Source organism: Takifugu flavidus, chromosome 13 (assembly GCF_003711565.1).
Source record: "Takifugu flavidus isolate HTHZ2018 chromosome 13, ASM371156v2, whole genome shotgun sequence".
In the NCBI taxonomy this organism is placed as follows: Eukaryota; Metazoa; Chordata; class Actinopteri; order Tetraodontiformes; family Tetraodontidae; genus Takifugu; species Takifugu flavidus.
This window is the reverse complement of record NC_079532.1, coordinates 12,235,411-12,263,271: the sequence shown is the minus strand read 5'-3', so window position 1 is coordinate 12,263,271 and position 27,861 is coordinate 12,235,411. Positions and strand designations below refer to the sequence as shown.

The 27,861-nt window shown below is 46.2% G+C and overlaps 4 protein-coding genes across 4 annotated transcripts in view; 2 read left to right on the top strand and 2 right to left on the bottom strand.

The window, feature by feature from the left end:
• The window catches only part of igf1ra (insulin-like growth factor 1a receptor), a 59,975-nt gene extending 55,021 nt beyond the window's left edge, over positions 1-4,954 (top strand). The window contains exon 21 of the mRNA XM_057050947.1: positions 204-4,954. Within this exon, the coding sequence (XP_056906927.1) occupies positions 204-750 (547 nt within the window). The 3' untranslated portion in view covers positions 751-4,954. The remainder of the gene's footprint in view (positions 1-203) is intronic.
• A 2-nt stretch (positions 4,955-4,956) lies between these two features.
• pgpep1l (pyroglutamyl-peptidase I like) lies at positions 4,957-6,582 on the bottom strand. The gene is made up of 5 exons (XM_057050951.1): positions 5,998-6,582; positions 5,871-5,923; positions 5,693-5,809; positions 5,242-5,468; positions 4,957-5,154 (listed from the first exon to the last, which is right to left on the bottom strand). Exons 1-5 carry the CDS (start codon positions 6,059-6,061, stop codon positions 4,974-4,976), a joined length of 642 nt encoding a protein of 213 aa, XP_056906931.1. The 5' UTR covers positions 6,062-6,582; the 3' UTR covers positions 4,957-4,973.
• Positions 6,583-6,731: 149 nt separating this feature from the next.
• On the top strand, positions 6,732-13,603 carry synm (synemin, intermediate filament protein). Its single transcript, XM_057050948.1, has 4 exons — positions 6,732-7,678; positions 8,507-8,631; positions 9,731-9,810; positions 10,303-13,603. Exons 1-4 carry the CDS (start codon positions 6,881-6,883, stop codon positions 12,228-12,230), a joined length of 2,931 nt encoding a protein of 976 aa, XP_056906928.1. The 5' UTR covers positions 6,732-6,880; the 3' UTR covers positions 12,231-13,603.
• Positions 13,439-20,235, bottom strand: ttc23 (tetratricopeptide repeat domain 23). Its single transcript, XM_057050949.1, has 11 exons — positions 19,909-20,235; positions 19,662-19,809; positions 19,266-19,389; positions 19,058-19,196; positions 18,843-18,968; positions 16,634-16,805; positions 16,456-16,555; positions 16,033-16,160; positions 15,470-15,619; positions 13,978-14,060; positions 13,439-13,889 (listed from the first exon to the last, which is right to left on the bottom strand). Exons 1-11 carry the CDS (start codon positions 19,950-19,952, stop codon positions 13,784-13,786), a joined length of 1,320 nt encoding a protein of 439 aa, XP_056906929.1. The 5' UTR covers positions 19,953-20,235; the 3' UTR covers positions 13,439-13,783.
• Positions 20,236-27,861: the final 7,626 nt, after the last annotated feature.

Sequence of the window (27,861 nt, the reverse complement as noted above, 5' to 3'; positions counted from 1 at the left end):
CTGTTTTTCTGAATTTAAATCTTGTTCTGGTTTTTCCTGCTCTGAAACTTGGGAGAAATTAAAATAGTCACGTAATTATTTACTTGTACATCGGTGATTGACGTCGTTCTTAAAGTAACAAGCCTTTACTGCCACCTGCTGGCAAGAAAGTTTTGCGCACCTTATTGGCCTGCAGCTCTGACCCCTCTGTATGTGGCTTGCAGGTTCGAGCTGATGAGGATGTGCTGGCAGTATAACCCCAAGATGCGTCCGTCCTTCCTGGAGATCATCAGCAGTATCAAAGAGGAACTGGACCTATCTTTCAGGGAGGTGAGCTTCTTCTACAGCGAGGAGAACAAGCCGCCGGACACGGAGGAGCTGGACATGGAGGTAGAGAACATGGAGAACATTCCACTGGACCCTGCATCTGCCAGACAGCCTGCTGCTGCCGCCGCCGCCACTGCTGCTGGTTCCCCGCTGTCGGGGTGTACGGGAGGCTGCACGCCGCCTCCATCCACTCAGAAGTTGTCCCCCATACAAGGCCCAGGGACTCCGCTGCTGGGACCCGTGTCTCCCTCCTCCCCGGGCCCAGTTGCCCCATCTTTGGCATCACCGGGTCAAGCCTTGGACAAGCACTCAGGACATGTTTCTGCCAACGGGCCTGTGGTCGTCCTTCGGCCCAACTTTGAAGAGATGCAACCCTATGCACACATGAACGGGGGCAGAAAGAATGAGCGGGCGTTACCGCTGCCCCAGTCGTCGGCCTGCTGATATCAGCCCAGCCCCTCTTTCTTTGACACAGGGTAACAAAAACCTCTCTTCTCTTAAAGAGGGACGGGTGACAGAAGACTGTTCTACTGTGCACCAGTAGTTGATTTCTCCACTCCTGTAAGGTCGAAGGTTACTTTTTAAAAATGGAACGAAATAGCACAGAAACCTGCAAAAGCATTTGGAGCCTTGTGGCTCAAACTCCCCACCGAGGAAACCCCCGCGCCGCCCGCAGAGCAGTTCTCGTAGCAAGAGTCCTTTAAGGAGGAAAAAACCACGAGGGCACGAATCCTCACTTGCAGGTTTGGACACAAAATTGTGGAAAATAATGTTGTTTTGTTTTAAAAAAAAAAAAAGATCTGCCAGCAAATTCAACGGAAGAGCACTTTTTTCCCTGATTATTTCAGAGAGGATGTTGTAGATATCTTGACTGTGTATTTATACAATCCGATTCACTCAATGCGTTTGCATTAGCAGACCGGCGCGTGTCCCTCAAGGATGCCCCGGTTAGACGTCACTGTTATGTCTGTGGGCGTCAATCGCCGACGGGGGCGGGTCGGGACGGAAGACGAGGGCCTTCTGTCGAACGGCCAAATCCGTTGGCAAACCGAGCTTTTCAGACAGGCCTCGCCGCTCGTTCGAAGCTGTGATTCACAGTTGAGCTCGCTCTGTCCAAGGAATCACCTGCTCAGGCGCCCTGGTGCTGCTGCAGCAGCTGTGTGCGTGGTGTGTGTTTGGTTTCCCACGGATGTTGGATCCACACCTGCATGGAATACCACATTGTTCTTAGGAAACTCGCAAAGACGGCAGAAATCGGACGACACGGAACATTTAATTCATATCAGCTCAAACTGTCAACATTCTGGTTATTTGTACACACTTTTGTTGCTAAGTCATATTAAGAAGGGAAAATCATTGGATTCAAATTACAATAATCGGAATGGGTTAAAAAAATAATTGGTTGTGGGCAAAAAACCTGCAAAGGTTCTGTAGTGAATGAATGAACCAGACGCCTGTCATACCGCTGACAGCCTGGTGGGGGCAGGAGAGGACCCGATTGCAGGTCTGAAAATGGATAAAATTTAAAACCCAACGTATGAGAAAAAAAAAAACATGCTGTAAAAGTTTTAATCAGATAACTGAGACATCACTGGTTGAACTGACTGATCTCAACGGGCACAGAAAAACCTCACCGAACAGAACTTTGACTGACTGTGAATCACAGCCTCAGTCTCTAAAGGTCAAACGATCGGTTTCACGTCGGGCTTCGCTCCGAGAGGCAGATAATGAAAGACTCTGAGACACAAAAAGGTAACAGATCCCATTTCAAAACCACAGCAGATCTCTCTCTCTCCCTCTCTCTCGTTGCAACAGACATTTCTAAATTTTCTCCACATTTCAGACACATATAAAGGTCTTACAGTTGTGTTTTCGACTGCAGGATCAACTTTTTTATACACATCATTTGGCTTTTGTCACTTTTTTTTTTTTTTAAAAAAGAAAGAAATAGAAGAAAAAAAACTTTTTACGGTTCAAAAATGTTTGCCTCTATGTCTGTACAGAACAAAAGCTGCTATTTTATTCTTTTTCTCATTTTGGATGTTATATATATGATGAAATCCTTCAGGTTTGGTATTTTATGGTCTCCACTACGGTCTGTTTCTTATATCTACAAACTCTAAAAAAAAAGAAGAAAACAACAAAAAATAAGACAATTTAGATATAAACCCTTCTCCCGTTAACCCCCAAAGGTTTTCTGCATCATTAGAATCTGCTCATTGCCTTTAACTTTATGAAATGTTTCCTTCTGTTTTTGTTTTGCGGATGTCTATATTATTATTATTATAATTATTATTATTATTATTATTTGAAAGGACACCTTAGCTGGATGTGTGAGTGTGAACTTTCTGCACCCTCTTTTGTACTCTGCTGCCCCCAGCGTTGCTCTCTGGGTGCGACTCAATCTCAGGTTAATGTAAAGGCTTAGCTTTTCCCACCGTCACCCCCCCCCCCCAGTTTCTTCTGACTGTCAGGATCAGCCCCAGGGATCAGCTCTTACGCCACGTCTGGTCCGCTTCCCGCCTCCTCTCCGCTCGACACGGGGCCGTCGTCGTTTTTGCCTTAATTGCTCCAACCATCTGCCAATCCTTAGATATCAGATTTGTATAGAAGACTTATCACTTTAATCCTTTTGCAATGGGGCAAATGTTTCATAGCTTAGCATCCTCACAGCCGCCGCTCTTCTGAAACCAAATAGAGGATGGGTTAAATACGGGGAACACGCGGAGTCAAAGGTCTTAAAATGGCTGAAGAGTCAACCGTCTTCTGAAGGATTTCTCGTCACCTTCTGGAAATGTTGCCTGGTTATTATTGTTATTTTTCACCCCTTTCTTTGACTTTTCCCCCCCTGCAGGAGTGTTATTTATTTATTTTTTTATTCTTTTTCTTCTTCTTTAATAATACCAGTTTAAATCACTGTATAAATGCCCCATGATTCAGTATAAATGTTTTTTTTTGGCGTCATGACTGAGGGGACTTAAACATTTCCCCCCCCCCTCCCTTTGAGTATATGATCTACCTCACTCGTTCTAAAACATGTATTGGAAAACACAGCTCGCTCTTCTCTCAACGATTGTGGAGAACCCTCACGTGGAAGGTAAAGAAAGACCCACAGGGACCCTCACAGATCCCGCCGGGCCAGGAGGTGAAACGTCTGCGTGCTTTAAACGTCTCTGTGTCGAGATGCGGTCATTCCACGGTTCTCCCGGGCTTTCCACCCCCCCACCCCGACCAACAGCCGCAACCTGAAAACCTTCAAAAGACAGAAACTACTTCCCTCAGTCAAAAACAAAAAGCATTTATAGAGAATTTTTTTAAAAAGCGTTCAGAAAAGGGAAGGTATTTTATCGACGAAGCGATTTCTCTTATGGGTCAGCAACATCACATGACTTTTGGGTCACTAACGCTCAGAAATCACATCTATTTCCACATCTGGATCAATATTGTGAATGTAACGAGGTCACGTGTTCACTTTTCCACAGAACCATAGCGATAGCAGCAACTGCCACCTTTTCGTTTGCTCCTTTTTTATTTATTTTTTTAATCATTTGGACTCCCTGTTGACATGCCTTTCCTCTGCCCTGTTGTACTGCTGTCGAACACTAATGCTGCTGATACAAACCGCCACCTCAGTGGATCTTTCACGGTCAGAAAAGTAAAGAGCGGGATGACGCCACGGCGGCAGAGGAGCTCTCGCATCCCAAATCTCCTCCTGGTGAAAGCTCTCAGAGAGGTTCCTGTCTCAGCACAAGGGCAGGAGGCAGAAGAGTATTTTGTAAAAAAAAAAGAATCAGGCTAGCAACCAAAAAGCAATAAAAGGGTGACAACACGATTGGGTAACTAGTTAATGTGAATTTGGGGTGCGTCCAGCACGTTTTGAAAGAGGCTCTTGGTCTGACTGCTGCTGAATATCACCCAGGTACCAAACTCACCACTGACGAGCAAACATATCTGCGCGGTCGTTTTCTTCCATTTATGACTATGTAATAACTGATTCGCTTGTTTATGGATGGACTTGGACGACAAACCTGTCGCAACTGTTACACTTCAGTAAAACACTCGGGACACGTAGAGGACAGGGGCGTCGCTTAGATTACGGGTAGTTGCTGTAAGGACTAAATAACATTATTAGAGAGATTAGAGAGTTTACAGCTTCATGCTATAGTCGCTTCTGCTCGGCATCAATAAAAACGCCTGTAACTGATAAGAAATCTCCATCTTCGGCATCTTTGCCACTTTCCCTTCTTCAGAACGTTCTTCATGGCCTCCCCGGGTTCGTGGAGGATGTTTGGCTCCCATCAAACTGCAATAATAGGTTTGAGGCTTCGTCGCTGTCGCGCCTCTGTCGTCCTGTTTCACATTCCTGAACCTTCTGAGGGGGCCTCGCTCTTCTGTCTCTGTTAGAACACTTTCACTAAGTCTCTGTCTGTTACCCGCCAGGGAAGAGAAAGATTCATTCTGCAAAGAAATCCTTCATTTGATTGTTTTCTGTTTGTTTTCCGAGCTCTGTATCTGAGACCTCAAAGCTTTTCCCACCTATAGCTGGGCCATGGCGTAGTTTTCTTACGCCATCCCTAAATGTGTATCTGACAATTTCTTGTATTTTCTTTTTTTTTTCCTGAAATTTTGAATAAATAAATGAATGAGAGCTGAGAGTCTTTATTCCTTTATTCTCTTACATGCGGCAGAAGGTTTTCCAGCTGGGCCAGCAGGGTCCGGAGGAGGGTCCGCAGCAGAGGGACCAGCCTGTCAGCTGAGGCCAGGCAGCCAGACGTGGGGAGGTGGACGAGGGCCGCCCTCCTCTCACCGTGATAGAGCGAGCAGTAATAAGCAAAATCACACAGATACCTGAGGAGGAGCACACACACACACACACACACACGGTTTTTGTATTTCCTCCAGTGTCTTTGAATGCAACACAGGTGCTCTCTATACCTCCCAGCATCTCTGGAGTAATGGACGTCCACTCCTGCCTGGTTCAGCTCTTTGCAGACGGTCCTCATATTAATGAGTGAGTCCAGTTTCTCTGGCCCCCCCTCCACGCAGCTGTGGCTCTCAGGACAGAAGCCGCGCACGTCTCTGTCTCTGTAACCGAGGTTCTTTCCTGTTTGTTCCAAGATGATCCCAGTGGAGCCAGTGGCAACACCAAGATGCAAAACAAACTGGAACACAAGCATCTCCCATCACACCGACTGGTGGACCAGTTTAACCGAATATTAAATATTGAACGGAACTATCTTCACTAATTATTACAACTAAAATGTAAAATGTAGAGATTATCAGCACTGTGAGCGACATCTTTTAAATATTATCGCAGATTTTTTTTTAGTATATTCTTTCACGCCCATTTTGCTATTATTTTATATCTTGGTTAAGACATTTTTACCTTTGGGCGAAGACTTCTCCAAATCTCTGCAATGATTTGTTGAGCCTTAACATAACTCACTGGTAGCTCCTTGACGTGAATCACAGTCGGATCGCCCAAACCGACCAGCTGCAGACCCTTTAAAAATGATAGATTATATCTCGGTGTTTTATTTCGCTTTTGAAACTCATTTCGTTACCTGAGCCGCTTCCCAGCTGAGGTTAACGAAGAACTGTCTGAAAGGTCCAAAGCCTAAAGAGAACGAATTAAAAACTCCAGAATGAGCTTCAATTCAGTTTGGATTCATGGAGAAAAAATGATATTACCTGTAACCACCACAATTTCACACCCACTCATGGCGAAATCGAATAGGCTTATTCCCCTACGCATGTCGTCAAAAAAACACGCCTTGTACACAATAATGCCCACAAGGGGGAGCCATTTCACCTAAAACTAATCGTACCCTAACAAGGTGATGCATTCAGGGAGCAGAGAGGACAAAACATATACAGTATATATTTGATTTATACCAGGTCTCCTTGAACTTGTACAGAATGTCCATCTATCCTAGTGTGCTTAGCTATTTCTATATATTGCTGCATTAAGATAAATAAGTACAGTAAACTTTCAAACTGTACTACAAAACCAGACGGATAAACAGAAGAGATCATCGATAGTTCATCTTTTGCTATTGATATTACTACGACTACTAATACCATAACAACGATAGGATTGCCAATAAAAAATTAAACTTAAAATACATTGAGATTGTTTTGCATTTAACTTAATAGATTACAATTTATAAACTTATAGGAAAGGAAACATAGATATTTTTATTATTTCGATCGTGTGTGTGTGTGTGCGTGGGCGCGCGACTGTAGACCAGTAGCTTTTGTTTATGGGCCTAGGCTCTACCCGACGATTGATCTCGAAGTGATAATATTTCCGACGGCACATAAATGCAGCGTAACATCTGCCAGGGACGCGGACGCATTTATGACGATCCTGAGGCTGGAACCGCCTTCATCCTCCTCCTCCTCCTCCTAGTCCACCTCTTGCACTTGTCAAAGACCGCTGAGCGCATATGACATCACAGTCGTAGGACAGGACGCTCCAGCAGATGACGCCCGGACCACCAACCACCTAAATTAGTTATATTATTACGCATTCGGGACATTTTCGAACCCACTTTTAGAATTTGCCGCCACGATGTTGCCTTTCAACAGAACTTTTGAGGGCGAAAAGCAGCAGCTCCGGGAGCTCAACTCCAGACTTGTCCAGTATCTTTCAAGAACCAAGCAGCTGGAAAAGGAAAATGTGCACCTGATTGCCGAAATTAACAAACTCCGAGAAGCCAAGGCGGCGGAATGGGAGCCCAACTACAAAGATGAGATGCGCGATCTGAGGAGAATGGTGGCACAGCTGTCGTTTGAAAAGTCCCAGGCTGAGCTGGAGAGGGAGAAGCTATGGCGGGAGCTGCAGATGGTCCAGGGTCTTTGCAGCGAGCAGACCGAGGTGTGCAGGGACATCAGCGGCGAGCTGAAGGGCTGCGAGCAGGAGCTCCACCGCGCCCACAACACCAACGACCAACTCCAGCAGCGCTTATTCCAACTCGAGAACGAGCGCAAACGCCTGGAGGAGGCGCACAGGCAAGAAATGCACCATCTCCGGGTCAAGGTGGAGTCACGGGTGGTGCCCGTCGTCACGCAGACGTACCGCGGACCTCCGGCCGCCTCTACGGAGGAGATGCACGAATACGCTCGCGATCTGTCCGAGGGGTGGATCCACACCTTTGAGATGTACCAGCGCAAAGTGGAGGAGATGGAGCAGGGCATCAGAGAGGACCGGGCCATGCTGTGCGACCTGCAGAGGGAGAAGATGCTGTATGCGTCAGAGCTGGACAAGATGCGCGCAGAGGCAGAGAAGCAAGGGCAGGTTCAACTGCGCCTGGAGGAGCAGCTGATGCACATGCAGGACCGATTCCGGACGGACTGCGGCGAATATCAGGTATCCAGCGCAACATTTTACAGAGCCAGTGTAATTACATTCACTGATTAATATTGTTTTATAACAGAATAAGAAGAGTCTCTTGTTATGACAAAAGAGACTGTTGGCCGCCCCCTCCTGCCACACCCACCCCAGGGATGCAGCCGTCAGACCTAAACCATTATCTAAATAAGTCCTGCCCCACCACTGCCGCTGCTAATAGCAATAAATAGATCTGATTTAACCCGGTGGCGCTCCGGGGCTCATTCCAGCATCACCCTGCAGGTGCTGCCGCGTCTGAAATAAATCTGACTCTTCTCACCTCCCCACATAATGGCATTAACTGCCAGTGTTGACAAGTTCCCTTAACGGTCAAGCATGAGGTCTTGCGTGCAACATTTGACCCAAGCATAAAAGGATTTGAGGTTTTGAGTGGCTGGACGTGGTTGCGCCAACCCAGCCCTTTAGATTAAAGCAGTCACTTAAACCAATTAGCCGTCAGACTGGTTAATCCTTATTAGCCTCCTAAAGATGGAGCCTTAAGCAGGGTGGCTACAGAAGACACCCGAACGCATCTCGGCTTAACCGTGTGGTGCCTTTCAGCAGAGTGGGAGTGAGACGACTGTCCCCGGATGCGATGTGTCGCCGGGAGAGGACGCATCCGGTCCTGTCGCGCTCTATTATTCGCCATCACCAGTCAAAAATAACAGATTGGCCCAGTTACAGACACCACAGACGACCAGATGGAGTTCACCTGCTGTCACCAGCTAACACAGCCAAATGACATAACCCAGGCTGTCCATCATGTCCCCTCTGGAATGTGTTTTTGGTTTGTTCTTATTCCTCCAGATGATTATTGAGCAGTTAGAGGAGGAGAGGAAAGCCATGGCTGACACCATAGCAGAGAGGATGAGGGAGCACCAGCAGCTTCTCCAGGTGAAGATGGATCTTGGCATGGAGGTGTCTGCATACAGGTGACACGTCTATTTCATATCAACTTTTATTTAGTGGTCTTTTTAACAACTCTGCTACAACGCTTTCTCAGCCTGGTTCCTGAGTCAACCCTGACGTGGTGGGAAAGCTACTCCTTTTGTTTGAATGCTTTCAATTTAATTTTAATTTACCTCTTGTTGGACCTTGCAAATAAACCGCAACTTGTCATGAGTATCTGAAGACCAAAAATATAATAAATGCATCACAAAGTGCATTTCAAGGACCTGCATTGTCCTACCAGATCACATTTAAACGCGAGATGGTATGAAATGTGCAATCAGGCCCTGTTATAACACGTTTAAATTGCTAAGAGACAATCAGAGCCAGACCCAATTGTACGAAAGATTCTATTTAATAGAAACTGAATTGTTTAATCCTCTCCAGGACGAACTAGAGCATGGCTTCCACACACCATCACAGCGTGGAAGGTTTCTTCATCGTTCTCCTATAGGTTCACACACCAACCACAAAGCAAAGTTATTTATGATAAAAAAAAACACCGTCTCTTCATTTTTAAATTGCCCCCAGAAGTATTTTCATGCCATCAGAGCTCAGAAATGTTACATGTTTACATCAGAGGAGCAATTCTGCTGCTTGAATTTGAAGCTCCGGCAGCAGGAGTCTGCATTTGTCACGAGTCAGCTTTTACGGTGGGATTTCTGGAGCCGTGGGACCGCCCAGCATTGTGGGTGATATTTTTAGTCTTTCAGGAGTCTCCAGAGACGTTGCTCCTTTTTCAGACATTGTTGTGCACAGTCTGCTGGCGGTCGGTTTGCTGGAGCACGGCCACGCAGAGGTGAGGCGCTGAAGCTGATTATTATGGCGGATTGTTGCGTTTTGGATGACTGTGGCCCTACATGGTCAAGGAGCTGGGTTCATTCCATCTGCTAGGCTTGTCGCGTTTAAAGTTTAAGATGGAAGAACTGGAGGAGGCTCAGCGTCTTATAAGGTATTTGTCGCCTTTGCGATGTAGATTCGGAAATAGCGAATTCTTGTCCGCTCAGAGGATCTGCAGATGGTTTTTGATGCACGTGCGCTCGTCTTTAACGGTGTTCCTGTCCTCTTGTCTTGTTTGTTTAGGGCTCTTCTGGAGGGTGAGAGAATGGGTCTTCAAGATGCTAACAGGAGGATGAATCCACAGCAGAGAGAACGAGTGATAGGTAAAGTTGCTCAGTGCAAATATAGTGTAGAAGCTGCATTTTTTGAAGAAAAGATTGAGTAGTAATATTCGTTACAAAGTTACATTAGTACGTCAAAAACTGTGTTATTTAGCTACCTTGAGTGTTGTTGTTCCGGGGTCATAAAAGCTCAGCTGGCAGGGTCACGGTGATAAATGGGGGATTTTCCTGTCTGACTTTTCCTGGATCAGTGAGGAGTTAAGCTGATCAGTTACTCTTCCTGGATAAACAAATAAATCACCTGCCCCTTATATCAAAAAATCATAGTAAACACAGAATTTTGTGGAAGCCGGACACACCACCGGCATTGGTTACTTTCATGACCTTGAAGTGGAGCCACTTACCCTCAGCCTCAGATCTTAGATCTCAGGCTGGAATCGATCTTTCCTCTATGTTTAGAAATGAATGTCTCAAGAAACAGCGACTTGCTCCTTTTTATCTCTAAACTAGCACGCTGTCTACTTCCTCTGTCAGATATCAGGTTACCAGCCCAACCCTACACCCAAAGAACTTCTGCAGTATCCAGCAGACACCGCGTGGATACCAGGTACAGCGCGCCGATGTCCAACCTAAGAAGATCTCCGGTGCCTCCTTCTGGTTCCAGAAGTCCCTCGAGGGTCATTCCCATTTCAGTCGCAGGCAGAGCTCAACATCAGAGTCCTGCGTCCAGAAGGGACATGGTGTCGTTCGCCAAAGCGCGAGCTGACGCTTCGTCTGCAGCTAGCGCCGCCAGGAAAGGCACAGATAAAGCGGGAGAAAATACGTCAGAGGAAGCAGGAGGAGACCAAGTTGTGAAGGTCAAAAAGGCACACCAGGAGAACCAAGTCAGTCCAATCAAATCCCCACCTGCTGAGGCCAAAACTGTGGCATCAGCTCAGGTGAAGAGCATGATAACATCAGCAGAAGGTGAAGCACAAGCACCCAGTCAGCCAGAGAGAGACAACAATAGCACAGATATGGAGAAACCAGAGGTCCCCAGTGGTCCAAATGAGAAGAAAGCGTTAGACTCAGTGTCTGTGGAGGAGCTCATTGAAAAAGTCATAAAGCCGGCAGGTTTGGAGGCTAAGGTTGGCTCCTCGGGGGATGCGAAGCTGACCTACCATGTGGAGAAAACCGAGCAGGAGGATGGAACGACTAAAACGCAGATTGTGCTGGAGTCCAAAGTGGAGGAAGAGCTGGATTTCTCCAAGGATGCCACACTGGATGGGCTACTGCACCAAGGGGTGAAGAAGGTGTCACTGGAGGACATCGAGGACACAGCAACAGGGAGCATGATCAAGGACCTGTTAAGCGGCCTGCGGGGAAGCGGGGAGCTGGAGAATAGGTCCGTCAACGTGGAAATCATCGAGGAGCCGGTGGAGGCCCTCAGTGAGGAGGAAACTGACATTGAGCAGCATGTCAGAGGCGATCTTTACGAACCCCCTGCAAGGTATTTTCAAATCGAGGAGCTTGAAAACGTATCTGAGGGCGTTCCTTCTCCAAGAAGCGCTGACGACACAACAAGACCCCCTGAAGAGAACGCCCAAGTCAGGTCTGTGCAGGTTCAAGAGGTTTCTAGTAAGAGCGAATCTTCCTATTTCTCCCACGACCAAGAACCTCGTGAATATTTTGTCTCCACACCGGACGACAACCTTTTTGAGCATGAGGAGGGCATCACGTCGTACGGCCACTATGGCGTCGTAGATGACCTGTCAGACGAGAGGTACTACCAAGACCAAGACCGAGATCTTTTCCCCCGTAAAGTCATTGTAGAGGAGAGTGAGGAATGTGCTTTCCTACCAGGAGGTCACGCTTTCCCAAGCGAGGGTTTCCAGCCAAGAGAGTGTATCATCGAGGAGGAGGTCCGCATCTCCCCTGTGGTTCAGGAGTCGATGCTGGAGTTCCTGAAAGAAGACTCCCTGGAGCCCAAAGAGCAGCTGAAGGGAGCTCTGGAGAAGCTCCAAAGCTCCGTGTCAGGACCACTGAGGGAGGAGTTGGCCTTCCTCACACGAGTGAGCAGCAACAGCCCTCAGAACGTTGCCGTCGACGTCAGAAAGGTGCAGCAGTCCAGCGACAACGGCACCACGACCATAGTGGCAGAGCTAAACGTCTCTCAGACTCTGGAAGACTCCGGGCTGCTGGAGGGAGGAGAAGATCTCAGCGAGGAGCAGATCATGGCCGCCCTCAGAGCTTCCGACCTGGGGCTTGAAAAAGGCTTCCAAGGAGGGGCGGGAGGAGGATACACGTTCAAAATCTCCAAAGAAGAGAACAGGACCTACAGCGACGGGGGCTTCTCCAGCGAGGGAGAGACGGCACCAGAAACCTCCAAGAGTGAAAGGTCTGCGACCCTGGGAACCCCGGTGAAGATTACTCAGGAGCAAAGAATCGCAACAGTTTACTTGGAGAGCCCAACAGACGATTGAGAATCCAGTTTTAAAGTCAGTACTGAAGCCAATTCCATTCAGATGATCATACAGACTGACTCTCCGATCAGAAAACAGAAATCTATATTTTTGAGTCACATTTCTGCCCCTAAATGCAGCAGCAATTATGCGCCGTGCTAACTAATCTGGGCTAGTACCTGTTAGCTGTAAGCTACTATAGCAATTTTTGTAGCAAAACCGCGATGCATTTACTGCTCGTACTCTGTCGCTTTGACATGTATCGATCTGTTTTCTAACTTTCAGACGCTTGGGTCTTCTACCCAAATATTTCGTATTTTTGTACTAACCTTTGCAGTGCAGCTGGATCAGCCATTACATCACAGTTGAGCCTGTACTTTTCAATCCACCCGGGCCAATACGAGCCGTCGCCCGACAGCCAAGACTGGCGACTGGCTGCGCAACCTTTCCTTTTTCCTTATTTGGACGGTGCGGCCCAATGACGCGACTGTTGTGTATGCCGTTGTAAGAAGCCAGGCAGCGGCGTTTGCATGTTCTCCCTGTGCCTGTAGGTTTCTCTGCTTTCCTCCCACGGTTAAAAACATACACCTTAGTTGGACCGGAGAGGCAGTGGGGTCAAAGGTTAGGAACGAAGCTGTGGACGGTGAAGAGGAGGTAGGGAATGAGCTGATAGCAGATCCAGGTTCTGTGTTAGTACATGTGGTAGTTAGAATGGTTACTGTTTGATTTCTTCACAGCATGTAGCATCACATCACACCACTTTGGTTTAGAGCCAGTGTGACTGCACAATGTTGATCGTCTAATGTTGGAGAGGGAATTTCACATCAGAGGTAGACTGAAGGAAGGAGAAGTCATGTAGTGAAGGTTGTTAGCGGCCGTCAAAAACGTTGAATCACATTTTGTTTGTGCAGTTGTCCCGGTGTTGCGTTGTAGGTTTCACATTTGCTCTGTCAATATTGTGTGCTGATGGTGTTACTATTTCTGGATCCTCAGCCTCCTGGCACTGACCTTTAGGGTTTGTTGTGCTCCGCATTTGGCGATCTGACAATATGGCGGCGTGGTTGCATGTAAAGTTTTACACATGTTGTTAAAGTGGCCAAATAATGTCATTTAAATCACAGATTCCCAGCTTTCCCAGTCAAACTCGGGTGCAGCAGATTTCCTGGCCTTCAGCTCAATAATGTATCATCCGCGTACTTAAACTGTAGTTTCATCTGGAATTGTGACCATTCTTTATTTTTGTGCGCCGTTTCATCACATACAGCAGTGACATTTATTAAATTTGAATCATCCTGGATTGTTCAACATCTGCTTCTATTGACATATGGAAAAAAATGCATCATTTTAAAGGGTCCCAGCCTTCATTTGATCATCATTAAAAATCTACAATTGGAGTTTTGTGCATATGTGAATATTTCTTAAAAAACTATCACATCTATACACAACACATGTTGTTAGCTATGCTACTGCTAAGACAACAAAACTGGACACTGGTTAATTTCTGACTTAAACAAGCCTCTCAGTAGTCCTAGTATGGCTCTCAACTAGCAAGTTACTAGTAACCAATCCATTAACTAGTCAGAAATGGAGCTTTCTTCATTTCGACTGGGTGCTGTAGTTGAAAACAGTTTGGTTCTGTCTCCACTTCTGCTCCGCTGGGTCTGTGCCACCTCTGGTGCCCTGCAGACAAAACACAGCACACATGGTTACAGCAGTGAAACATGGGCAGCACTCTCAACTATCACACCGCCATCATTCATGGGTATACCGGGCCAACATCTCCACAGCTTTCTGTGTAGCTTTGGACCTTCTGTGCTGGGGTCCGAACAACAGCCTTTGGATCTGCAGGCACTGAAATAAAAACAGAAAAAATGCAAGTCATCAATATTGCTGTTGTCAGTGGAAGATGAGAAGAGCAACGCCCGCTCAAGAGGGAAATAAAAGCGTCCTAGCAACACGTGGATGCACTAAACATCCCAAAATAACCGCTGTAGCAGCCCGAAGTCAAGACAACACCTGTGCTGACTCTGAATGGGGCCTTACCAACTCCGGGGGGATTTTGCTAGATTGATTACAAGAACTCAGAAGCACCCCAAGAAACATCTACGTTCAAAGGAGAGGGGCTGAGCAACCGCTGGTAGACCCACAACATTCACACCGAGTCAAGTCAAACTTAATCAGAAAAAGATGAAGAGGTTACAATGTCGAAGAGAGGGAGCCCACCCCCCCTCTCACACACACACACACACTGGGAAAAGTGAAACACTGAGTAATCTGGAACCGATTCATCTGGCCCCTGGGATGTTTTTTTTCTCTCCGTTGCTAAGGTTGATGTCATGGAAGGCCTTTTCTACAGCGGCTCTGAAAAGGAAACAAAATGTCAGGCGCATGTGAGTGAGCCATTGTTCGCCTGTTTTCTCTGAGATCTCGCCTCCCGCCCGAAGAGGTTTTCCACTGGAAAAACAACGTTACTCAATCGGGGTATAGGTGGGCTGAGGACGGGAGGAGACGAACGTCTGGACGTCTCTGGTTTGTGTCAGTGAACTTTAACGGTGTTATTTTGGAGAGTAGTGGAACTGTAATTTCCCAACGACGAGGGGGACTCGATCCTGCCACAACAAAACAACATAGCAACCAGGCTCCTTCCTTTACAAGTGCTTCCTGACCAGATTTAGGATGTATCCCTTTACAGTTATTCTAGCTCAACGCTGAATGTGGAAAAGAGGGGGAAAAAAGAAAGAAAACCCCCCCGTAGACACAGGTCACAGCACTGTAGGCTAATATCAAAGACAGCTAAGCTTGTTTACAATGACATCACGATATTTCACTGATTAATGAGGTCAGTGTCCTTTAATTGACAGCGATTAACCGGCTGTTTGTTTGTTGTCCATCTGTCAAGCCCCGTCCAGAACCAGAGTCACACTGATATTTTAGTCTGAGGAGGCCCGCTGTGCACGCTGCCCCCTCCAAGATTAGAACGCAGCTCTGATGGCACCGGGCTTCAGGGACGAAGGTGAAAATAGCTCCTCTGGACACGAGAGCGTCTCCGTGTGTATAGTCTGAACGAGCCTCCCACTGGTGCAGACGCACACGCCCACTGACTCCTAACCTTTGATTAAATCCTCCCAAATACGCTGGCAGGATCACAATCACGGAGTTGTGATGTTACCTTTGGCTGTTTGCAGCATCTCTAACGTGCATTTATAGGTTGTAACCGAGGCAAACATGAGCTCCTGCTGTTCGTGTGGTGTTGTATTTACCTTTGTCATGGTCCTGTGAGCCTGCCTCAGGCAGCCCTGGGCCATCTCCAAGCTTCCTATGAGTTCAAGGGTGTCTGCCACCTCCACACTCACGTCACCAAAGGTGGATTTTTTTGTTGCGAGGGAAGATCTCTGGATGTCTAGACATTTCTGCAATGGTCCACATGTGTGTGGTATTTAATGGGAGCCTTCACATCAGGACAAATCATGACAATTAGAAAGTCTGGGGGTCTCCTCGAGGTCTCACTCACATCGGAAAAGTCCCTAAAGTAAAACATAACACTCTCTTGAGAGTTGCCCAAAGGTGAGGGCAAAATGTTGCAATCACCCCTAGTGGTCAGCTTCTGCCGATCATTACTTTTGGTGGGGTGTAGCCCGTCATTTAAACAAGCTATCCTCAAATTAAAGCTATTCAAAGATGGATTATTCTTTCTTTTTTTAAAAAAAAACCTTTGTTGAAAGATAGCAGCACCTATATTTAAGCTGGTCTGTGTTTCTACATTTCGTCTGTGTGTGTGTGTGTGTGTGTGTGGTGTGTGTGTGTGTGTGTGTGTGTGTCAAACCTCTTCCTGGCCACTGACGAGGAGAAAACGACAGAAGTCATCCTGCACGGCGAGGAAAGCTGCGTCTTGTGGGCCTGCTGAGGTCTTGTAGATGCTCAGACTACGCTCAAAGTGCTGACCTGCAGAGTCTGAACCAGCATGGACAAAAACATGGACAAGAACTTCAGTTCTGGTCGTAACTGATGGAACAAGAGCTCGATTTAGCTACAAGCTACTATAATGACTTTGTTTATTGGATACATTTAGGCTCGCTTTGCGTGATAAATGAGTCAAATGAGTCACATTTCACCAACAAGGCCATAATATAGTCATGTTCCTTCACCCCAACCTAAAGAATTTCACATACATGAAGACAATGGGGGATTCTATTGCCTCTAACCCCTCACGCATATGTGCTAGCAGACTATCTGGGAATAAGCTCACCATTATGACCGGGATCTGAAGACAGAATGAGCGCCATGCTGTGGGAGACTTCAGCCCCCACCAGCTCCTCTGGACACTGACTCATGGCAATGGCATGAGCCTAGAACACACGTGCAAACAAAGCCTTTAGCAGTAGCACTACGTGGTTCCCTCCGACGTGCACCGGCGGGCCACTCGCCTTGGACAGATGCTCTACGGCTCGGTCTGAGCGGCCTCGGTCCTGCTCGACGGCAGCCATGTCCCTGTAGACAGAGATCACGCTCTCCGGCTGACCGCAGTCCCTCAGCAGTCGGAGAGACTTCTCGCACTGGCCCAAGGCCTTATCTGGCCTGTTCTGTGTCTTATAGACCCTGTCAGAGCGGAACAGACAAACCAGTAAGTGGAAAGATGCAGTTAAAGATACGGCGCGTATCAGTGGGCCTTATCGGTCAAGTGAAAGTCTGGAAAAAATCGGCGTCCTTTAGTTTCACATGTTTGCGTCACAACTCATCTCTAACCTACTTTTTGCCTAAAGGAATCTGGAGTACATGTGTGCTATAAAGCGTCTGGGCCTCATAGATCAACAAGGAGGAAGAGTTGGGGCAGTGAGGATCCATTAACCACCGGAGAGATCTTGGATCCATCAGGCTCCTCTGCTAACAGCTCTCACACTGTCTAATGGATTCTAAATTTAATTCCACTTTCCAGGCGATGGGGTGGCCTCTCTGAGAGGGCACAACGCAATCTCCCCCGCCACAGCAGAACGTACTGTCAAACGCCTTTAAAACTGCCCTGGGAACCGTCTCACGTCTTCACCACTCGCGTTCTCGTGAAGCACTTTATTAAAAAAGCTAATTTCCTTGATTATCCCGAAAGCCGTGACGGTATTTAGTGGCTGAGCTACAGACTTCAGGTCCTTTTAGGGGTGATGGCTGAAGCAGAGCTGCATTCCAGTGTGGCTCGCGTCTGACAGGCACAGACAACGCCTCTCTATCCTCGCGATCACTCTGGATCCTCCCCTCTCTGAAGAACTGCAATGTGCCACATCCTGCTGCAGCCCACTTAGACGCCACATGGCAGGAAATTAATAGAGTTAAGGGTTTGGAACATGTGCTGCCAAACACGCCACACAGCCCTCTCTTCTAAATGTTTCCGGAGTTGAGGCAGTTCTTGGTTCTAATGAAATAGAAGCCAGTGAACATGAAAAAACACGAGATCCTGGGTTCATTTGCCAACATCATCACTGATGAGACTTTTTTTCCCCCTCCTGAGCCCTAGAAGGGCAGGAATGTAAGCTTAACATGTTCACAGAGACAATGATTGTGGCTAATATTCTGTAATTATCAGTGGAACACAAAGAATCGACCCACACCTTTAGACAATAATTGGCATTCATCAGGCAGATGCCGTGCGAGTGTCTAAAAATGTGCCACCGTCTGTGATTTCCTGACCATCCTGCTCGCACCAGGATCTATATTGTTATTTCTGTGATGGGAACATTCCCCACCATGGCCACAGTGCTGACCGGCAGAGCTTTCAGAGGCATGCCAAATTCTTAGTCATCACCTCTGAAAAGAGATTTAGCAGCTTAGACACTGGCAGGAGTCTGCACATTTTTCTCTATTACGAAATCCACGTAAACAAATTCCAACTTTGACAAACAGTAGACGACGGCTACAAATGATGAGCATCATCAAAACATAGTGTGTTGTTATTGATGGAGCTAATTCCTGCTCCAGACACACCGATATTTGCATGTTCTACTCCATTAATTTCTCGTGCTGCTTTGTGGGATCTTCAACATGATCCACTATTGTTTCAATATTGCACATTAGTTGACAAAATCAATAATATGGAAATCGTGCCAAGACTTAAATATAAACAGAACAATTGGTAATTTGTTGTTTTTTTTAAAAAAGGATAGTATTGATATTTAGGATCACCTCGGTGTGGTCTAAAAGATCACTAGTCCATGATAGAAGTAGAAAGAAAGAAAAATTGTCCCCTCATCCTCCAACTCCTTTAAAACAACCAGTATGACAAAGGGACTTTTAAAGTTGTATTTAATGTGCAGATATTTACAATCGAGCACGAATGAAGGCTGCTTTTATTTTAAAAATTGACCGAGTTTGTTCCTTCAGAAACACACGGTAATCTGCCGTAGTGCCACCTTGTGGCCAAATGGTAAACCTGCAGGTTAAAGTAGATGAGTGAGTTAATAAAAGAAATCAAACACTTTATGATTTGGAGGACCTGAATTTATGCTAAGCAGAACGGAAAAGTAAATGTAAAATATCTGCAGCTCTCTTCACAGAACCACATATGTGGATTTTGAAGGCAGTTTTTTAAAATAACACTAAATTAATAGCTTAGAGACTTAGTGTTACATTTGTTGATTACTATTGTACCTGTAAAGGCCACTGGATACCTCCTGTATGGTTTTTATCTTGTCTTCCTGGCTGATGTCACCACGCTGATGAAGCTCTTCAACAAGCCTTTCTGACTCCAGAAAAGATGACTCGGCCTCCTCACCAGTTAAAAAGAGGGGGTCAAGGATATTTTCAGCTTTCAAATCCCATTAATGTCCTCATATCTGAATGTAAAACATATGCCATAAGGATATTTAGCTGCCATCAGGGATGCCTCTCCATGAGTGAGGTGTATGGTCAGAAGAGCCTCCAGCTTTTCTGTAGATGAGCTGCTGCAGGAAGGCAACAGCTCTCTGGCCAGTGTCGCATGTTCCTGCGCCTGCAAACCACAGCCTGGGGAAAAGGATGTGACAGGTGACCAAACAGATGCCATTTGATTCTCACGGTAGGTTTGGTGATTACCTTTGAATTTCAAGTAGGCCTTTGCCAGTCTGATATGGGCCTGAGCTAATTTCAGATGACTGGCCCCAAAAACCAGCTTGGTCAAAGCCACACAGCGCACCAGATCCTGGATGCAGGCATCAAACTGAGCAAATACAAATGCCAGTCAGTAGCACATGTTTCTCTTTTCTATTTGTTCTCATTCTGATGCATAAAATCCCCCCCTGTAAAAGCCAAATGACATAGTCATAGGTTCAGGTTCAATACACTTAGCCAAGACATAGTCTCAGATTTTATGAATATGCAAATATCTCATTTAAATGCTTGCATTAGGTCTTTAGAATGCATTAGGTCTTTCGTGCATGAATGAAAGAGACTAGGGGAACTCTCCGTCGTCCTCTTGCTGCTGGATCTCACCTCTTGTTTGTCTTCGTGGTCCTGAGCTCGACGTTCGACGACTGTCAGCTTGTCTTCCGGTGGCATCATAATAAACTGCTTCTTTGAAATTCCGATTAATGAGGCACTCAAAATATCGGACGACGCAGAAACACTCAGGTCTCCCGCACTGTCAAACACGGCAGAACATTAGATTTCTAGACACAAATCAAAATATGAAATTCGAACCCAAAAAAGGGCCCTTAAAGTCAATAAATAACAGACTTACTCTGAGAAAGACGAGGCGGCATCTGTTTTCTGAGAATCTGCCATGTTTTACAGTAAAAATTAATGCATTTGTGCAAATGATCCTAATTAAACAGCGTTAGAAAGCAGCATGTTTGTTCCGCGTTTGTCACCGTGGATACGCCGCTCGCGCCAGCTCACGCGACAATCTGGTTAGATAAAATAATAATAATTATAATAAAATGTAACTCACTAACACAAGTCTAACGTCTTTCAAGACGGCCTTGGTGCGATCTGTGGAATATCGCTCCATTGCAGGAAAAATCTGGGGAAAAAATAAGGAAATACTTTTGGACGCTCGCGTTGACGTCATCGAAAGAAAGTGGGCTGCATTCAAGAACCCCGTTGATCAGCAGCAAAGTCCTGTGACGTTTCAAAACGAGACACCTTAAAAGTTGAACCTTTGCTTGTTTCCTATTATTTCCTTAATTTATCAATTTGCAAGAAGAGAAAAGGCTTCTTAATTGACTTTTTTTGCCTATGGAAAGTGGGTCAATTTTCTGTTGTTACAACGCGCGCCTTTTGTGTAACATACGGTTTTATTTTATGCTCTTTTAATAAATACGCCCAATCTGTACTGTAAAAACCTAAATTTATTCGCTTCAAATGAGTTCTAAATGATGAATTTCTCAATATGGAAAGGTATTTAAAAATCAGTTTTCTAGACGGTTTGTTACCGAGTTAATTGTAATACTCAGACATATCCACAAGATGTCAGTATAGCAACAATATAACGCATCAGTCGTGAGAAAGTATTAAATAAGGTCGGATTGGAGCTTCACCTCAGGGGCATGTGCACTTGAAATAGTTTTCCAAGTTTAAAAAAAGATTTTTTTTCTCCCTCTTTTCTTCACTGTTTTCCAAGGCTCATCACCAGCACCCAGCAAGGTATTCATTCCATGTTTGTTAAGACATCTGAAGAATTACTTTCTGTGAAACATAACTCTGTTAACATTACCTGCCAACAGTCTAAAATGGTTAAATATATTACAGTTGCTATGATCACTGTAATTCCCCCCACAGTGTGTCACAATAAAAAGCACTGTTGCGGAATGATTAAAACACTTCTTTCAATCAATGAAACTCATCCTATTGGGAAACAACATGTCAGTGCTTCCCTCTCAGATAGCAGCAGCAACATTAACCTTAAAGTTGTTCAAACTCACTTGCTAATAGCTCATTAGTTTTAATGGGTGGGTGCTAAATGGAGTGAAGTCACAGTCAGCCTCAGGTTGAAAGGTGTCACTCAGAAGGAATGATAAGAAATGAACCCTAAAGCTTTTGTCTCCTTTGAAAATGGTTTGTATTAAAAGAAAAACAAAACACAACCACAAGAGACAATAAATGTGATTGTCTCTCATCTGTTATAATTAACATGCATTTTCTGGTTTAGTAGTAATCAGTTCACATTTTCTATCACTGTTAAAAAATGTCCTAAAAACAGCAGTTTTGTGGCAGGTTGGACCTGAACTCTGCTGAAAGTGAAGAATTGTTAAACTAATTTCTATAATAAGAAGAACTAAATGAAAGAAATAAATATTACCAGTGTTCTACATCTCCCTGGACTCACTGCTGTATACCAATAGCTGGTAGAGGAAATGTACATTTCCTTGTGAAAATATCCCTTCTTACATCAGTGCTCAAAATCCTTGCCAAGTAAACAAGAAGTATCGTTTCTGTGGCTGCTTTGAGAAATTGGTCTCCAGAGAGAGCTTTCTAGGTTAATTTATTCTGAAGCAGGCTGGCAGTGTGTGCACTGTCACCACTTTTAAACTCAGGGCAGGCCCTATTTTGTGTGCAAAAGTGTCTAAGATAACTTCTCATGGCTCCTTGGTACGGCTGCTGCCGGTTTATTCTGGCAGGCCATGAGAGGAGCCGTTTATTTGTTTGTTTGTCCCGTGAGTTTCTGGCTGGCCATTCAGGGCTCTGTTTGTCCCTGGTCCCGGTTGGGTTTCTATTTCTGAAGCCCAAGTGGCTCTTAATGAAGCCTGTAGGGTTGGCATGGGCCCTCAGCAAACCCAGTGCCGATCAGACCCTTCTTCTTTCTGCCTTGGCAGCCACACTCCATTTGCTCCCTCTGGCTTCCTAATTTAGTAACGGAGGGTAAAAATATGTGCTAACGAACAAGGTCTGGTATGTCAGGCTGGAGTCCAGAGAAAAGGGAGGAGGCATGGGGGTGGTGTGTGTGGGGGTGAGCGTGTGTGGGGGGGTGGGGGAGGTTCGGCGCTGTTTTCACAGCAGGCACCCGTGCAGTGACAGGGGTTTAGTTGCTCAGACCTGTGTGTGTGTGTGTGTGTGTGTGTGTGTGTGTGTGCGTGTGTGTGTGTGTGCGTGCGCGCGCACAGCCGTTCAAGAGAGTGTATATGACTGGAGGACGAGAGGCACAGCTTACCGACTTACGACCTCTGCCAAACACTTCTAATCATTGTTCTGTTAGTCGAGCCACTCTTAGAGGGGGCAGAGACGTCCGCCTCCATTTTGGAAGTTCTTTTTAAGTTAACTTAACACTGAGCAGACTTTGATCAGTGTTCTGGTTTGGATCTTACATGAACATCTATCTATCTGCCTGCCTGCCTGCCTGTTTGTTGTTTGTCTGTCCGTCCAGGCACAAGGTCATGTGTGTCAGAATGGAAAATATTCAACGATACCAGTTGCGAGTAAAAATAACTGCTAACGGAAGTGGCCGACGTGTTAGCGCCCTCATGCAACATGTTTGTACATATAGTGGAGTTTGTGGTTGGTATCGTGAATAGGGGCGCATTTCTCTTGGATGTTGCTGAAGACGGGGAAACAATGGGTCAGTGCTGGGTTGGGTTGTGCTAGCGTCCGCATGTGCTGTTGACTTTTTTTTATTTCATCTTCTACTTTTATTTCCTCTCTGAAGACGAGCAGCCGGACTGATCTCCAACTGTCAGAACAGTTTAGATTGCGAACAAATCCCCGACCCAACGCATCAGTCCTTCATCCTCCAGCATTCCCCTCCCCGACGTGCGCCTCTCCTGAATCATAAGTACACGTGGTGTCAACATGGGCCGCAGCAACCGCTGTTGGCCCCCACTCGTAAGCTCCATCTCCTCCTCTGCATTTCCATTTTCTACTCGTCGGGCGAGTCGAGAGACAGATTGATGAGAGGTGAGTTCACCAGTGTGAACGTCAGCGCTACCGAAACGGTGCAAATGCTGGCAGAAAAACATGGACTCTGCAATCCTGAGGTCAGAAAATGTGACAGACACACCGACACTGCGCCTGTAAAATAAACCAAGCATCATTTTTTGATGTTAGAGACACTTGTCAGACTGCGGAGACGGCCACGATGTTCATCTGCTGATGCGGCCGCTTAAGGTCAACATAAAAAACATGATAGAGAGCTAACGAGGTCCGTTTCTTACTGGATCTGATGTAACAGTTGCACAGAGGGACACGACTTCCTATTCCCGATTTATTCCTACTGTAGCTACGAACCAAGGCAGCAGCGGAAGAAAAACATGTTTATGCCGTGTTTATTTTACACACCTCAAACGCCGACAGTTTCCCTTTTTCCGTGGAGCCGCTCCAGCAAACATTAACCTTGAATACGGCGATTGAAGCCGCTTAAGCTCAAGATGAAAGAGGCCAGAGAACTTGATCGTACAATAGCGAGGAAGGCATTTTTCACACATCTCAGGTCTTGTTTAAAGTCACAAGTTAAAGTTTAAAGAAGAAAATGGGATTTGATGTTTTTCATTTATTTGCCTATGAAACCTCAGTGGGTTCTTCCCTGTGGGGGCTCTGGACCCGAGAAGTCTGCCCTCGAGCATCTTCCTGCTCGTACTTTGAAGGCCAAAGTCTCAATTTCTCCTCAAAACTCAAAGCTTTGGATGTGACAGCATCGGCCTTACATCAACTCTGCCTCCTGGGTGAAGGATGAAACACTAAATGGATTAGCAGTGAGCTAATAAAGCCACCAAATCTAAGCATGTACGTTTCTCAGACATGGCACGGATCTCATGCATGGACTGTTTTTGTATTTGATTCCAATCAATCGCTATTAAAGGCTGCAGCTGTCTCTTAAAGCCACAAACTAGTGTTTTACATGTACACAGCTGTCCCCACTTCCTGTGTTAGTTAAACCCGCAGACAACAACCACTCCGCTATAAGCATTCTCATCATAAGAGTGATATTTCTGTTTCTTTTAAAGACCCTCGCTGTTTCCATTTGCACTTTAAGTTGCTTCTAATGGATACGGCAGCGTCTCCTGCAAAAGTTCTGGTACTTTTGAGAAACCATAATGGTCCGACATGACAGGAGCCTGGACAGGAGTCCATAGAGTGATGATGTCTTAATGGAAGTTTATTCCTTTGTTCACTGTTGTTTCTGCAACGCCGCTCTGATTTCCATGATCTTCATGAAGCGGATCTTTAAAGCACGGCCCTTGAAAATAGGGTGGGTTTTTCTGCCATAATCAACGTATTTGTTCTGTAATGCTGTTACAGGAACAAAAGCTCAACACTCCTTACTTTGCAACTAACTGAAACCACTGTAGTCGTAGAATGCTAAGATAAGCTTTTTTCCCCTTTTCTCCCCACTGAGCTGCGTGGTTCCATGCCAGTGCTTCGTAAAACAATACATTTGTATTCAAATGTGATTGTTTTCCGTTATGGCGAAGATTGGAGGTAGCTTAAACTTGTGTTTATTCTTTCCAGAAGCACGGCTCAATTTGAGACGTACGCAGAACAAGCAGGCTGGCTATTGTCTCCACGTAAAGCGTCTTCTCTCCTTTCCATTCAGCTTCAAAACCAAAGATTAGACAGAGCTTCAGAGGTGATTTTTGCCTTTCAGTCAGACAACAGCACAGTAAACCAATAACGCTGCTTTGTGTGTGTGTCCTGCCGGCGCGTGCGTAATTTATGGTTTAGCAGCTCTGTGACAGAGAGATATGTGTGTGAGCTTCATCCTGTTCCTGAAAATTCCAGCAATATTTTTTTTTCCATGTCACACTGGGGAACAGACTGCATATAATGTCAAATGTAGTTTGGGATGGCTTGTCCAGACATCCAAAAAGTAGCAAACAAAGCCTGCAAATCTTAAATTAAAGGCGGTTTGGAAGGGTGTGCGGGAGTTTATCCCAGCAGTCAGCATGCAAGAGGCCCAAACACACCCTGGACATGTCGCCAGTTCATCACAGAACACACACACATTTACACTCACACCATGGAGCAGTTTTAGATTCTCCAATCGATGTGTGTGTTTTTGGACCTTGGGAAAGGCTGGAAAACCTGGAGTAATAGCCAGAGCCTTGACTGCTATGAGCCTGCCACTCTTAATGCACCGCACAGACTCTTGTGTCATGTTTTTCCATTTAAAAAAATCAAGACGGTAACTGCTGTGATGCAACAAGGCGGCGGGGGTAATAATCCACGGCCGATGTGTTTGCACAGGAACCTGGCTGAAGCAGCACTCGATGCCCCCTGCTGAAAGAAACGGCGTGCGACGAGACTTCTGCATCCAGATTGATTTCAAAATCCAACGGCGCGGACGCATAATTTTCCTCGGACCACGGATGTGGGTGAGAGGCTAAATGTCCGCCTGTGGTTTTCTGACCTTTGGGACTCCTCCACAGACTTGGTTCAGGTGAGCGCGGCTCGTGTGATGCAGCGGCATCAATAATAGAAGAAAGGCAGCCACCCTCCCCGCGGCTGCTATGTGGGTCAGAGGAGGCTCTCCGTGGATGGAAGAGATTGATGAAGAGCACAAGGGAGAGTGGTAGAGTGTCTACCTCACAGCAGTGCAACTCCAATCGCTCCCCCTGCACTTGTTCAGAAGCCCCCCTCCTGAGCTGCAGCGGCTGGCGCTCTTTAAATGACCTTCAAATTAGCCTTATTTTTCAGGGCCCGAGACCCTTCAGGGTCCTTCCCGGAAGGATGGTGTTGTTATTCTGACTGTCTTTCTCTACCTTGTGCCTCATTATCTTTCCGCTGACCGCGACTGTGGCGTAGCGATCGCAGAGGCGTGCAGACGCTGTCGTCTGCAGCCTGGAATAAGGAATTGTGTTTATTTCTATGGTGGACGCATCGGCGGGATCCTTCGGACATGACATCAGAGCAGAGCACGGCAACCATCCGTCAGTACTGCTGTGCCTTTTGTACCCACAGCAGGTTATGATGGTCTGCGGTTCGGTCCTGAGGAAAACCTTTTGTTTATCTCCATACGTGGAAAGATCCCTGGAACACAGCGACTCTGATGTGAGGCTGTACCGACAATTCCAAAAGATTTGTTATCCGGAAGGCAGAATTCCCAAATCAGGCAGCACGCAGATGCTAAAGAAGCTCTTTGCAATCTCACCTTGCCAATCAATGATCACTTAAACAAACACTTGTGATCAATCAAACATGTCAGGACATAAAGGTGTAGATGATGGTTTCTCCAGATTTAATGCCTTTGTTTCGTACAATTGATAATTTACATGGCTTGATTCATCCCAAGCAGCGTCATGGCAACCCACCCAAGATTTATTGAGATATTTCATGAAAACAGCTGGTGACACAAGCAATAAATTCAGTCCATCGCCAGAGTCGGGGGTGGCAGCGCGGCGGCGGCGGCGGTGGTGGGGGGATTCATTAAATAAATCCCGTATCTGCACCACACTCATCGAACCAGCAGACAATTCTGCTGCTGTGGCTGCGAAAGTATTTTTTTATTGCCTCACATTTCTTGTCTTGGTACTCCTTCTTTCCAGTATTACAATGGCTCGTGGACGTGGAGGGTTTTTGTGCATGAAATTTCATATCTAATCTCACTAGGCTCTCCTGAGCGCTGCGTGGCTCTTTTCTATGAACAGAAAGAAACACTTAGGTTTGGAATGTGCTTCACTTAAGAGCGTTTCTCCAGCTGAAGAGTCGGGCGGCTGTTTCCCGTCCTTCAACCATCCGTCCGCGCGCAGGTTATTACGAAGCGAGGGATGTGATTTGTTATCCACAGACACGGAATCAAAACAATCGTGGAAATGTACCGAGCGTTTTGCAAGAACATGGCCAGCTGTTTGGAGGAGGACAGAGAATATACCACATTGCACTTTCCCCCCACCTCCTTTAGCCTCTTTGAACTTACTTCAAACATTAGTCAGTGTGTGTTTAGTGATATGCCAGCCATGTGGATGGCATATGCTACCAACACAATTGAGCTCAGTGTGTGTGTGTGTGTGTGTGTGTGTGTGTGTGTGTGCGTGTGTGCGAGTGGAGACCAGTAGCTCTTGTTTATGCCCCTAGGCTGTACCTTTGGTGTGAGGTGGTGAAATGGTGACGACTGAGGGAAACATGTGGATGGAAACAGTTCAGACACATGCACTGTCTAACAGTAGCCACTTCAAAGGGCCCTTTTGTGGGGGCCCCGCTACCTTGCAGATGGTCAGCTTCCCTCATCCATTAAATAATAACAGCACTCCCAGCTCTCCCCGGGCCAGATGTGCTGCATCTCTGATGCTAAATTGAAACAAATCTGCCAGGCTTTCCTCTAAAAGTATGCACCTTGAGTGTTTAGTTTCCTGAGACTGTCACAATAGACTTGGAAATTCCCTTAAAACCCAACCGTGTGGGCAGATTAGACCATTTAGCACTTCTAGATAGCATTTTCCACAGGAGACAAGTCTTAAGTGCGGTTCTGCTGGTGGCAAGACCTCCATGTGGGACTGGCCACATCTTTAGTCACTCCTTATTTCTGCTTTGGGATCTTGCACTTAGAAGCCCCTTTTGTAAAAGCCGCCGTTGCAGGGAGGTCGCCCTGACATCTTTATCATAATTGCCCTAAATACCCCCATTAGAGAAGCTGGCCAGTATCCTCAATAACACAAGTCATCCCTGGTAGCAATGGTGCATCTAATTGCCTGGGTCTTTTTTTTTTGAAAGATTGCCTGACATCAGCACGGCTCCCAGTGGGCTGGCGCTCTCCATTCTCTGCCCA

Bases quoted from the DNA above. Each gene is read 5' to 3' on its own strand.
- pgpep1l (XM_057050951.1), bottom strand. From the start codon at position 6,061: ATGCGTAGGGGAATAAGCCTATTCGATTTCGCCATGAGTGGGTGTGAA. The intron at 5,469-5,692 runs GTAAAAATGTCT...CTTGTGTTCCAG, and splicing joins GGAGAAGTCTTCGCCCAAAG to TTTGTTTTGCATCTTGGTGT. The intron at 5,155-5,241 runs GTATAGAGAGCA...GCTCCTCCTCAG, and splicing joins TACTCCAGAGATGCTGGGAG to GTATCTGTGTGATTTTGCTT.
- synm (XM_057050948.1), top strand. From the start codon at position 6,881: ATGTTGCCTTTCAACAGAACTTTTGAGGGCGAAAAGCAGCAGCTCCGG. The intron at 7,679-8,506 runs GTATCCAGCGCA...TTATTCCTCCAG, and splicing joins CGGACTGCGGCGAATATCAG to ATGATTATTGAGCAGTTAGA. The intron at 9,811-10,302 runs GTAAAGTTGCTC...TTCCTCTGTCAG, and splicing joins GCAGAGAGAACGAGTGATAG to ATATCAGGTTACCAGCCCAA.
- ttc23 (XM_057050949.1), bottom strand. From the start codon at position 19,952: ATGGCAGATTCTCAGAAAACAGATGCCGCCTCGTCTTTCTCAGA. The intron at 16,556-16,633 runs GCGAGTGGCCCG...CGTGTGTTCTAG, and splicing joins CCGTAGAGCATCTGTCCAAG to GCTCATGCCATTGCCATGAG. The intron at 15,620-16,032 runs GTTTGACACACA...GGACCATTGCAG, and splicing joins TCGTCAGTGGCCAGGAAGAG to AAATGTCTAGACATCCAGAG.